At 41.9% G+C, this 14,220-nt stretch overlaps 1 protein-coding gene across 1 annotated transcript in view; it reads left to right on the forward strand.

Annotated features, from left to right (window-relative positions):
• LOC106574788 (neurobeachin) overlaps positions 1–14,220 on the forward strand; it is a 293,517-nt gene that overhangs the window by 241,847 nt on the left and 37,450 nt on the right. Inside the window, 7 exon segments of the mRNA XM_082974820.1 lie at positions 6,603–6,667; positions 7,195–7,303; positions 7,787–7,953; positions 8,278–8,402; positions 10,088–10,231; positions 12,160–12,296; positions 12,480–12,597. Coding sequence (XP_082830946.1) covers positions 6,603–6,667; positions 7,195–7,303; positions 7,787–7,953; positions 8,278–8,402; positions 10,088–10,231; positions 12,160–12,296; positions 12,480–12,597 — 865 coding nt within the window.

Raw genomic sequence — 14,220 nt, forward strand, 5'->3', positions numbered from 1 at the left:
CTTTTACTATATTATCCAACCATGTCCTCTCTCTCTCTGCTGTCTTTTACTATATTATCCAACCATGTCCTCTCTCTCTCTGCTGTCTTTTACTATATTATCCAACCATGTCCTCTCTCTCTCTGCTGTCTTTTACTATATTATCCAACCATGTCCTCTCTCTCTCTGCTGTATTTTACTATATTATCCAACCATGTCCTCTCTCTCTCTGCTGTCTTTTACTATATTATCCAACCATGTCCTCTCTCTCTGCTGTCTTTTACTATATTATCCAACCATGTCCTCTCTCTCTCTGCTGTCTTTTACTATATTATCCAACCATGTCCTCTCTCTCTCTGCTGTCTTTTACTATATTATCCAACCATGTCCTCTCTCTCTGCTGTCTTTTACTATATTATCCAACCATGTCCCCTCTCTCTCTGCTGTCTTTTACTATATTATCCAACCATGTCCTCTCTCTCTCTGCTGTCTTTTACTATATTATCCAACCATGTCCTCTCTCTCTCTGACTTGGTCTTTGAGGACCAAGCGCCACTTTGGGAAACACCGATGTCCGAAACAAGGTGTGGCAGGGTCCGTGGATAACATGCAGAAGTAGAAACAGAATGGTTCTCACCTCTGACTTTCGTTCTTCAGATTTGTCCTCTGGGGGTATGAGTGGTTTTCCACTAGTTGTTCAAGATTACAGTTGAGATGTTCTTGTCCTTTGAGGGGTCCACTCCTCTCATCCTCCTCTCCTCTCCTCTCTTCTCCTCTCCAGTCCTCTCCTCTCCCAACCTCCTCTCCTCTCTTCTCCTCTCCAGTCCTCTCCTTTCCCAAACTGCTCTTCTCTCCTCTCTTCTCCTCTCCAGTCCTCTCCTTTCCCAAACTCCTCTTCTCTCCACTCTTCTCCTCTGCAGTCCTCTCCTTTCTTCTTTCTATCCATTTCCTCCTAACTGTTCTGCTGTCCCATCCTCTTCTCCTTCTTATGTTGTCTCCGTCCAGTCCACCTTTCTTCTCCTCACCTCTCCTCCTATGACATCCTCCTCTCTCATCCTCTCCTCTATATTCCTCACTTTCCTTTATCTCTCATCCCCTCCTCCCCTCTTCCCTCCTTTCCTCTCCTCTCATCCCCCTCTCTCCTCTCTCATCTCCTCCCCTCCTCTCCTCCCCCTCTCCTGTCCTCTCCTCTACCTGTCAGTGTGTCTAGTATTACCCAGGGCTCCTGCATTGTCTTCCATTAGGGGCCCATGGGACAGAACCCTAGCCCGGATATTGATCCCTGGGATGGGAAGTGAACCTGAGACGCTCCCCTGAGTTCTCCAGACCAATCCCAGCCATGGAGATAATGTAGCTCTCTCTCTCTCTCTCTCTCTCTCTCTCTCTCTCTCATATATATATATATATATATATATATATATCTCTCTCTCTCTCTCTCTCTCTCTCTCTCTCTATCTATCTATCTATCTATCTATCTATCTATCTATCTATATCTCTCTCTCTCTCTCTCTCTCTCTCTCTCTCTCTCTATCTATCACTATCTATCTATCTATCACTCTCTCTCTCTCTCTCTCTCTCTCTCTCTCTCTCTCTCTCTCTCTCTCTCTCTCAATTCAATTCACTTTATTGGCATGACGTAACAATATACATATTGCCAAAGCTTATTTTGGATATTTACAATGTAAAAATAAATAAAAAATGAGAATCAAATATTGTCAACGGGATAACAGTAACAACAATAACCAAGGGTCAAAATAACCATATATTCAACAATAACAATAATCATACAGTAGAGGACATGTGCAGGTTTATTGGTCTGTCAGACACTGTCCCTCAACTTATGGCAGGCAGCAATGTAGTGCGCTGCCAACACACAGCTCTCTGCGTCCTCTCTCTCTCTCTCTCTCTCTCTCTCTCTCTCTCTCTCTCTCTCTCTCTCTCTCTCTATATATATATATATATATCTATCTATATCTATCTCTCTCTATATATATATATCTATCTCTCTCTATATATATATATATCTATATCTATCTCTCTCTCTCACTCTCTATCTCTCTCTATATATATAGCTATCTCTCTCACTCTCTCTCTCTCTCTCTCACACACTCTCCCTCTCTCTCTCTCTCTCTCTCTCTCTCTCTCTCTCTCTCTCTCTCGCCCTCTCTCTCGCCCTTTCTCTCTCTCTCTCTCTCTCTCTCTCTCTCTCTCTCTCTCCTCTCTCTCTCTCTCTCTCTCTCTCCCTCTATCATGGGTTTCAACTGGCTTCGATTAAGCTCTTAGTCAGTAGAGCTAACGATGCAGTCTGTATACTGTCTGGGAAAATGTTGTCTGATGATCACTGGTCACATGATAGGGAGGTTTTGGTTGTGATATTAGGCTTATTTGAGTATTTACCTGAAAGTGCTTTTGCTGTGACCATATTACCGTCATAAAGGCAGTCAAAATCCAAGCCATCAGGCTTCTCCAAGCTCTGATCCTGCTGATGCTCATTAGTAGCCTACCAGACATACTAACTGCCTGGTACTCAGCACTCTCTAATCACTCTGACATCAATACAGATCTAATGGAAAATCTGATCAAGGACTTGATGAGAGCTCATGTTGCGCAACATTTATATATATTCTATGCAATTGCGCGAGAAAACAGAGTGTACAGATTACCTCAACTAGCCTGTACCCACCGCACACTGACTCTGTACACTGACTCTGTACCGTAACACCCTGTATATAGCCTCCACATTGATTCTGTACCGTAACACCCTGTATATAGCCTCCACATTGACTCTGTACCGTAACACCCTGTATATAGCCACCACATTGACTCTGTACCGTAACACCCTGTATATAGCCTCCACATTGACTCTGTACCGGTAACCCCCTGTATATAGCCACCACATTGACTCTGTACCGGTAACACCCTGTATATAGCCTCCACATTGACTCTGTACCGGTACCCCCTGTATATAGCCTCCACATTGACTCTGTACCGGTACCCCCTGTATATAGCCTCCACATTGACTCTGTACCGGTACCCCCTGTATATAGCCTCCACATTGACTCTGTACCGGTGCCCCCTGTATATAGCCTCCACATTGACTCTGTACCGGTACCCCCTGTATATAGCCTCCACATTGACTCTGTACCGGTACCCCCTGTATATAGCCTCCACATTGACTCTGTACCGGTACCACCCTGTATATAGCCTCCACATTGACTCTGTACCGTAACACCCTGTATATAGCCTCCACATTGACTCTGTACCGTAACACCCTGTATATAGCCTCCACATTGACTCTGTACCGTAACACCCTGTATATAGCCTCCACATTGACTCTGTACCGTAACACCCTGTATATAGCCTCCACATTGACTCTGTACCGTAACACCCTGTATATAGCCTCATTTTTGTTATTCTTATTGTGTTGCTTTTTTTATTTTACTCTACTTGGTAAATATTTTCTTCTTCTTGAACTGCGTTGTTGGTTAAGGGCTTGTAAGTAAAGCATTTCACTGTAAAGTCTACACTTGTTGTATTCAACGCATGTGACAAATAAAGTTTGCTTTGATTTGATGGCCTCTACTAAAAATAGGAGGGTCAGCTTTCTATAGGCTCGGCCTACTATATTTATTTCTCAACTTTCCTAATGTTAAGCACATTGCTTCTCTTTACAACAGGAGTATAGCCTACCTGGCTGGCATGAACATGAACCACGGAAAAGCCTCCTCCATTCGCTATACAAGTGCATAGATTACATGTATCTTTTTTCCCGCTGACCCTGTTTCGATACAGGTGCATGATAATGGTCCATTCTAAATCAAAACAAAGTTCACACACATATATTATTTAGTAAATGTAAAGACAAGATGAAATCAAGAATAGTCTGATGGGTGACAATGTTAGCCTATCACTTGTGAATGATGCCCAGAGTAAAAACAATACCTTTTTTGTTGTTGCAACTTTCGAATCATAGACACAAACCTCATGTAGCCTAGCCCATAGGCCTGTATGTTTTAAAAAGGTCTGTATTACACGTCATGTAGCCTAGCTCTATCGCATCCCATAATAACTGTCCCAGACTGTTTGGAATATTTTTTACCTTTGTACTATGGGGGATAGTAGATTGACATAGGCTAGTGCTTTTGCTGTTCGTTAGACCTACTTATAACGTTGGTAAATGTAGACAGTTCTTCCAATATCTTCAATATGCACCTTGGAATTTGATAAGGACAGTTGCATCCCCCGATGTGTTGGTCTTCACTTGTAGCCTGTGAGAAAGACCCGATCACGTGATGGAGCAAGCAGCACTCAGGGAGAAGGGAAGAACGGCCACTGGCCGCAAAAGACAGATTTTTTTAAGGTGCATTGCGTCCACACAAAGGGGATGCTGCCGGGATATTCCAGGCAATTATCAAGTGCTTGTCAAATTGTGAATGAGAGAATGATGAAGTGTGTACTGCATGAGCAAAAGTGACTTTTTTCAAATCATCATTAGAGTCTCATCATGCAGCCTTACAATGTATTAAACATGAATATATATAGCCCAGCGTTTGTAGAACAACTAAAGTTACATTAATAACTCTACATTAACCATATAAGAGGACCTGTTTTTTTGTTAACCGCTCAACACAGAATAGCTGCATGTTCGCACTCCCTCAAATCGTTTTTAGAAAATATCCTTTCTATTTTATTCAGCTTTGGTCAATTGCATTCTTCATACTATAACATAATATAAAATAATGCCATGGAATTCTAATCAAATAATGTCTGCTAAATGAACTAGTGTAGCCCACAGCCATATGGCACAGCCAGATCAGGACCTAACATAAGGACAACTCAGAATGATGCTATTCTGTTCTTCTGAAATAGACTACATTTTCTTCATATCATGATGTGTAAAATGTTGTGTAAAATAAATAATGGAGTTATTGTGATGGTGTAGACTATATTACATGGATTTATTGTGATGGTGTAGGTAGACTATATCACATGGATTTATTGTGATGGTGTAGACTATATTACATGGATTTATTGTGATGGTGTAGGTAGACTATATCACATGGATTTATTGTGATGGTGTAGACTATATTACATGGATTTATTGTGATGGTGTAGGTAGACTATATCACATGGATTTATTGTGATGGTGTAGACTATATTACATGGATTTATTGTGATGGTGTAGACTATATTACATGGATTTATTGTGGTGGTGTAGGTAGACTATATTACATGGATTTATTGTGAAGGTGTAGACTATAGTACATGGATTTATTGTGATGGTGTAGGTAGACTATATTACATGGAGTTTATTGTGATGGTGTAGGTAGACTATAGTACATGGATTTATTGTGATGGTGTAGACTATATTACATGGATTTATTGTGATGGTGTAGACTATATTACATGGATTTATTGTGATGGTGTAGGGTAGACTATATTACATGGATGTATTGTGATGGTGTAGGTAGACTATATTACATGGATTTATTGTGATGGTGTAGGTAGACTATATTACATGGATTTATTGTGATGGTGTAGGTAGACTATATTACATGGATGTATTGTGATGGTGTAGGTAGACTATATTACATGGATTTATTGTGATGGTGTAGGTAGACTATATTACATGGATTTATTGTGATGGTGTAGGTAGACTATATTACATGGATTTATTATGATGGTGTAGGTAGACTATATTACATGGATTTATTGTGATGGTGTAGGTAGACTATAGTACATGGATTTATTGTGATGGTGTAGACTATATTACATGGATTTATTGTGATGGTGTAGGTAGACTATATAACATGGATTTATTGTGATGGTGTAGGTAGACTATATTACATGGATGTATTGTGATGGTGTAGGTAGACTATATTACATGGATTTATTGTGATGGTGTAGACTATATTACATGGATTTATTGTGATGGTGTAGGTAGACTATGGTACATGGATTTATTGTGATGGTGTAGACTATTACATGGATTTATTGTGAAGGTGAAGGTAGACTATAGTACATGGATTTATTGTGATGGTGTAGACTATATTACATGGATTTATTGTGATGGTGTAGTCTATATTATATTGGATTTATTAGACTTTTTAAAATGTAGATGTTCCAAAGGTCTGCATTAGTGGTCTGTAGTGGTCTGTCGTCCGTGGTGGTCTGTGGTGGTATGTGGTGGTCGGTGGTGGTCTGTAGTGGTCTGTGGTGGTCTGTAGTGGTCCGTGGTGGTCTGTGGTGGTCTGTAGTGGTACGTGGTGGTCGGTGGTGGTCTGTAGTGGTCTGTGGTGGTATGTGGTGGTCCGTGGTGGTCTGTAGTGGTCCGTGGTCCGTGGTGGTACGTGGTGGTCGGTGGTGGTCTGCGGTGGTCCGCAGTGGTCTGTAGTGGTCTGTAGTGGTCTGTAGTTGTCTGTAGTGGTCTGCAGTTGTCTGTAGTGGTCTGTAGTGGTCTGTAGTGGTTTGTAGTGGTCTGTAGTGGTCTGTAGTGGTTATTAGTGGCCTGTAGTGGTTCGTGGTGGCCTGTAGTGGTCTGTAGTGGTCCGTAGTGGTCCGTAGTGGTCTGTAGTGGTCCGTAGTGGTCCGTGTGTGACCTTGTGTCTGTGTTGTGTTTCCAGGAGTGGCAGAACTCGATCCAGAAGAACGCCGGTCTGGCCTTCATCGAGCTCATTAACGAGGGAAGGTAATCAATCACCTATCACATTGATATATCTATATTATACTGCTTAATCTATTATCACCATCAGGAATCGTATGTTCATGTCTGTGTGGCAGATATCAGCTTACTTACTGCACAGCTATAAGGAGTTTCTCTCTCCCTCACCCCCCCACTCTGTCCCTCTCGCTCCCTCACCCCACCACTCTCTCTCCCTCACCCCCCCACTCTGTCCCTCTCGCTCCCTCCCTGACCCCCAATTCTGTCTCTCTCTCTCTCTCCCTCTGCTTACCTTCCTCATCCCCCACTCTGTCTCCCTCCCTCTCTTACCCCTCCCACTCTCTCTCCTCACCCTTTCACTCTGGCTCTCTCACTCCCTCACCCCTCCCACTCTGTTTCTCTCTTTCCCTCACCCCCCCACTCTGTCCCTCTCTCTCCCTCTCTCCCTCCCCCCTCACTCCTACCACTCTGTTTCTCTCACTCTCTCTCTCTCTCTCTCTCTCTCTCTCTCACCTGTCCATCTTTCTCCCCTTCTTTTCCCTCTCTCACCTCAGACTGCTGTGCCATGCTATGAAGGACCATATTGTGCGTGTGGCCAACGAGGCAGAGTTTATCCTGAACAGACAGAGAGCTGAAGACGTACACAAACATGCTGAGTTTGAGGTCTGTAGGTCTCTGTCTGTCTGTCTGTCTGTCTGTCTGTCTGTCTGTCTGTCTGTCTGTCTGTCTGTCTGTCTGTCTGTCTGTCTGTCTGTCTGTCTGTCTGTCTGTCTCTGTCTGTCTGTCTCTGTCTGTCTGTCTGTCTGTCTGTCTGTCTGTCTGTCTGTCTGTCTGTCTGTCTGTCTGTCTGTCTGTCTGTCTGAATCTCCAGTCCACTGAAACATGATATCTATATATCTACATATCTAAACATCTCTCTCTTTTCCTCTCCCACTTCCTGTCCCTCTCTCTACTCTCTTTTTCTTTTCTTTCCCACTTCCTGTCCCTCTCTCTACTCTCTTTTTCTTTTCTTTCCCACTTCCTGTCCCTCTCTCTACTCTCTTTTTCTTTTCTTTGCCACTTCCTGTCCCTCTCTCTACTCTTTTTCTTTTCTTTCCCACTTCCTGTCCCTCTCTCTACCCCCCCTCACCCACCACCACCCCCCAGTCTAACTGTGCCCAGTACGCTGCTGACAGGAGGGAGGAGGAGAAGATGTGTGATCACCTGATCAGTGCTGCCAAGCACAGGGACCATGTGACCGCCAACCAATTGAAACAGAAGATACTCAACATCCTGACCAATAAGCACGGGGCATGGGGCACGATGTCACAGAGGTGAGAGGTAGTGGGAAGGACAGGGAGGAAGGCTGTCACTGTGATGTAGAGGGTTCTGTTAGGTTAGCTTTGAGACAGGAGGACAGGAAAACAGGAAGTATCTGTCTTCTTGCTCACATATTTTGATTGATTGACATGTGACATCATTCATTCAGACCCCAGCCTAGGAGGAGGAGCTAACGTGACCTTTTATGTCTATTCATCTGAATATGTCCTTACTGAGTCTTGTGTTCCGCCCCCTTTCTCTCTCTCTCTCTCTCTCTCTCTCTCAGCCAATTACATGAGCTGCTTTAACTTATTTACCAACCTCTTTTATTACCTCAGCCAATTACACGACTTCTGGCGTCTGGACTACTGGGAGGACGACCTGAGGAGGAGGCGGAGATTCGTACGAAACCCCTTTGGCTCCACCCACCCTGATGTATCACTTAAAGCCCTGGAGGACTATGGTCAGTCACCTATCCCAGAATACACAGCAAGTTAGTGAGTTAGTTAGTTACTTGACCATTTTTAAACCTAAACCTAATACACTTAGGTTGGAGTCATTAAAACTCGTTTTTCAACCACTCCACACATTTCTTGTAAACAAACTATAGTTTTGGCAAGTCGGTTAGGACATCTACTTTGTGCATGACACAAGTCATTTTTCCAACAATTGTTTACAGATAGATTATTTCACTTATAATTCACTGTATCACAGAAGTTTACATACACTAAGTTGACTGGGCCTTTAAACAGCTTGGAAAATTCCAGAAAATGATGTCATGGCTTTAGAAGCTTCCGATAGGCTAATTGACATAATTTGAGTCAATTGGATGTGTACCTGTCGATGTATTTCAAGGCCTACCTTCAAATTCAGTGCCTCTTTGCTTGACATCATGGGGAAAATTGTAGACCTCCACAAGTCTGGTTCATCCTTGGGAGAAATTTCCAAACACCTGAAGGTACCACGTTCATCTGAACAAGAATAGTACACAAGTATAAACACCATGGGACCACGCAGCCGTCATGCCGCCCAGGAAGGAGACGCGTTCTGTCTCCTAGAGATGAACGTACTTTGGTGCGAAAAGTGCAAATCAATCCCAGAACAACAGCAAAGGAGGGCACACATGTGTGCCCTTGTGAAGATGCTGGAGGAAACGGGTACAAAAGTATCTATATCCACAGTAAAATGAGTCCTATATCGACATAACCTGAAAGGCTGCTCAGCAAGGAAGAAGCCACTGCTCCAAAACCTCCATAAAAAAGCCAGACTACGGTTTGCAACTGCACATGGGGACAAAGATTGTACTTTTTGGAGAAATGTCCTCTGGTCTGATGAAACAAAAATAGAACTGTTTGGCCATAATGAACATCGTTATGTTTGGAGGAAAAAGGGGGAGGCTTGTAGGCTGAAGAACACCATCCCAACCGTGAAGCACGGGGGTGGCAGTATCATGTTGTGGGGGTGCTTTGCTGCAGGAGGGACTGGTGCACTTCACAAAATAGATGGCGTCATGAGGATGGAAAATTATGTGGATATATTGAAGCAACATCTCAAGACATCAGTCAGGAAGTTAAAGCTTGGTTGCAAATGGGTCTTCCAAATGGACAATGACCCCAAGCATACTTCCAAAGTTGTGGCAAAATGGCTTAAGGACAACAAAGTCAAGGTATTGGAGTGGCCATCACAAAGTCCTGACCTCAATCCTATAGAAAATTTGTGGACAGAACTGGAAAAGTGTGTGCGAACAAGGAGGCCTACAAACCTGACTCAGTTACACCAGCTCTGTCAGGAGGAATGGGCCAAAATTCACAACTTATTGTGGGAAGCTTGTGGAAGGCTACCCGAAACGTTTGACCCAAGTTAAACAATTTAAAGGCAATGCTACCAAATACTAATTGAGTGTATGTAAACTTCTGACCCACTGGGAATGTGATGAACGAAATAAAAGCTGAAATAAATCATTCTCTCTACTATTATTTTGACATTTCACATTCTTAAAAAAAAGTGGTGATCCTAACTGACCTAAGACAGGGAATTTTTAATTAGGATTAAATGTCAGGAATTGTGAAAAACGGGAGTTGAAATGTATTTGGCAAAGGTGCGCGTAAACTTCCGACTTCAACTGTACGTACTCATTGTGTTGTGTAGGTACGGAGGAGGAGGAAGAGGGGCTTAAGTCTAAGAAGACCTTGCGCAGCCAATCAGTGGTCAATCAGAACCTGGAGACGGAGCTAATGCTGGAGGGAGACGACGACACTGTCAGTCTGCTGCAGGAGATAGACAACCTGGCAGGTCTGACCCATTAAACCTTCCTGTGTGTTTTCTTTTTTTCTGCTTCTGGGTTTTCAGACCACAGCTTTTTACCTCTAGAGGCAATTTGGAGAAGTTATCTGGTTTTTGATTCTCTAATCAATTTATCAACAACAACTGAAATAGATTTTAATCGAATCTATAAAAACTTGTTTTTTAAATGATTATTATCAAACAAAACTCACTCGGGCCAAATAGATTAAACATCCAACAGATTTCTGCCCACTCGTCACGAACGAGCAAACTGTCTAATCTGACATTATTTTAGCGCGTTCTATTTTCATTATGCAGTCTGCCATTTTTTTATGCATTCTGCCATTTTTTTTATGCATTCTGCCATTTTGTTATGCATTCTGGCATTTTTTTATGCATTCTGCCATTTTTTTTATGCATTCTGCATTCTGCCATTTTTTTTATGCATTCTGCATTCTGCCATTTTTTTTATGCATTCTGCCATTTTTTTTATGCATTCTGCCATTTTTTGATGCACATTACTGTATTATTCTATTGCTCCTGTGCAGTTAGCTACTGTTTAGAGTTAATTCCCAGTTCAGTAGGAAAAGGTTTATGGGAAAGTATTTTCATATAATCTGTTCCACACAAAGGCCGGTTATTTTCCTTTCTCTAACCAACCCGAGTGAAACGTTGTTTCGGTGCACAGAATCATCGTAAAACTCACAATCTAGAAAATGTGTTTTGGTTCATTCTGTTAACGCTTTTTTCCTTTTGTTCATACTTCCTGTCGGAGCTTCGTGTGTCCTGTCTTGTCTGTTTGGGTTGTACGGCAGCAGCGCTGTATGTTACTGGGTTGCCACCAATCGCAGGTTCCATTCACCAAACAATTAATGTTGTTTAACGTGTGCCCAATTTAAAGGGTACATGGAAAATGGTCACGTATGTTTTAGACAGAATGTATGTAGTTTGTATATTATGAGGAAGCCAGTTACATTTCTATTACCCAGATATTGGAGTCATGTTGACATACCAATCAAAAGTTTGGACGCGCCTACTCATACAAGGGTTTTTCTTTATTTTGTACTATTTTCTACATTGTAGAATAATAGTGAAGACATCAAAACTATGAAATAACACACATGGGATCATGTAGTAACCCAAAAAAAGTGTGAAACAAATCAAAATAAATTTGAGATTCTTCAAAGTAGCCACCCTTTGCCTTGATGACAGCTTTGCACACTCTTGGCAAATATAAAATATATTTTGATTTGTTTAACACACAATCATTTCTCTTGTTAACGCTGGTTAACGCTGATCTGTTGGAACTAGAAACACAATCATTTCTCTTGTTAACGCTGGTTAACGCTGATCTGTTGGAACTAGAAACACAAGCATTTCTCTTGTTAACGCTGGTTAACGCTGATCTGTTGGAACTAGAAACACAAGCATTTCTCTTGTTAACGCTGGTTAACGCTGATCTGTTGGAACTAGAAACACAATCATTTCTCTTGTTAACGCTGGTTAACGCTGATCTGTTGGAACTAGAAACACAAGCATTTCTCTTGTTAACGCTGGTTAACGCTGATCTGATAGAATCTAGGCCCCAGTCTGTATCTGTTGTAATTCACATAATAATTGATTGGATTTAGATAGCTCTTTTTTCCCAGCTGCTCAGAACGCCTACCATAGTAAGGAGGAAAGTTACCTCATCCACCACCGATTTGTAGAACTGACATACCTCTGTCTGTCTGTCTGTCTGTCTGTCTGTCTGTCTGTCTGTCTGTCTGTCTGTCTGTCTGTCTGTCTGTCTGTCTGTCTGTCTGTCTGTCTGTCTGTCTGTCTGTCTGTCTGTCTGTCTGTCTCTCTCTGTCTGTCTGTCTGTCTGTCTGTCTGTCTGTCTGTCTGTCTGTCTGTCTGTCTGTCTGTCTGTCTGTCTGTCTGTCTGTGTGCGCTAGGCCCTGTGGTGCTCAGTACTCCAGCCCAGCTGGTATCTCCAGTAGTGGTGGTCCACGGGACTCTCTCCATCACCACCACTGAGATCTACTTTGAGGTGGACGAGGACGACCCTAGCTTCAAGAAGATCCACACCAAGGTAACGTGTGAGATTGACACCATGGTAACAGTGAGAACAACACCATGGTAACAGTGAGAACAACACCATGGTAACAGTGATCTGTGTCAAGTGTTCAGGTTCTGCTGTACTTTGAGAGGACAGATTAACGCAATAACATAACTCATTCTCACTCTGTATCTCTGTGTGGGTGTGTGTGTGCAGGTCCTGGCCTACTCCGAGGGTCTACATGGCAAGTGGATGTTCAGTGAGATCAGAGCTGTCTTCTCCAGACGATACCTGCTCCAGAACACTGGTCTAGAGGTCTTCATGGCAAACCGCAGTAAGATACCTTTATATACCTGTCTTACCTATACAGTACACCTTTATATACCTGTCTTACCTGTACACTACACCTTTATATACCTGTCTTACCTGTACAGTACACCTTTATATACCTGTCTTACCTGTACACTACACCTTTATATACCTGTCTTACCTGTACACTACACCTTTATATACCTGTCTTACCTGTACACTACACCTTTATATACCTGTCTTACCTGTACACTACACCTTTATATACCTGTCTTACCTGTACACTACACCTTTATATACCTGTCTTACCTGTACACTACAACTTTATATACCTGTCTTACCTATACAGTACACCTTTATATACCTGTCTTACCTGTACAGTACACCTTTATATACCTGTCTTACCTGTACAGTACACCTTTATATACCTGTCTTACCTATACAGTACACCTTTATATACCTGTCTTACCTGTACAGTACACCTTTATATACCTGTCTTACCTGTACACTACACCTTTATATACCTGTCTTACCTGTACACTACACCTTTATATACCTGTCTTACCTGTACAGTACACCTTTATATACCTGTCTTACCTATACAGTACACCTTTATATACCTGTCTTACCTGTACAGTACACCTTTATATACCTGTCTTACCTGTACAGTACACCTTTATATACCTGTCTTACCTGTACACTACACCTTTATATACCTGTCTTACCTGTACACTACACCTTTATATACCTGTCTTACCTGTACAGTACACCTTTATATACCTGTCTTACCTGTACAGTACACCTTTATATACCTGTCTTACCTGTACAGTCCACCTTTATATACCTGTCTTACCTATACACTACACCTTTATATACCTGTCTTACCTATACAGTACACCTTTATATACCTGTCTTACCTATACAGTCCACCTTTATATACCTGTCTTACCTATACAGTCCACCTTTATATACCTGTCTTACCTATACACTACACCATTATATACCTGTCTTACCTGTACAGTACACCTTTATATACCTGTCTTACCTGTACAGTACACCTTTATATACCTGTCTTACCTGTACAGTCCACCTTTATATACCTGTCTTACCTGTACAGTACACCTTTATATACCTGTCTTACCTGTACAGTACACCTTTATATACCTGTCTTACCTATACAGTCCACCTTTATATACCTGTCTTACCTATACACTACACCTTTATATACCTGTCTTACCTGTACAGTACACCCTTATATACCTGTCTTACCTGTACAGTACACCTTTATATACCTGTCTTACCTGTACAGTACACCTTTATATACCTGTCTTACCTATACAGTACACCTTTATATACCTGTCTTACCTATACAGTCCACCTTTATATACCTGTCTTACCTATACAGTCCACCTTTATATACCTGTCTTACCTATACACTACACCTTTATATACCTGTCTTACCTATACACTACACCTTTATATACCTGTCTTACCTGTACAGTACACCTTTATATACCTGTCTTACCTATACAGTCCACCTTTATATACCTGTCTTACCTATACACTACACCTTTATATACCTGTCTTACCTGTACAGTAGACCTTTATATACCTGTCTTACCTTTACAGTACACCTTTATATACCTGT

Source organism: Salmo salar, chromosome 04 (assembly GCF_965601325.2).
Source record: "Salmo salar chromosome 04, fSalSal1, whole genome shotgun sequence".
Classification (NCBI taxonomy): domain Eukaryota; kingdom Metazoa; phylum Chordata; class Actinopteri; order Salmoniformes; family Salmonidae; genus Salmo; species Salmo salar.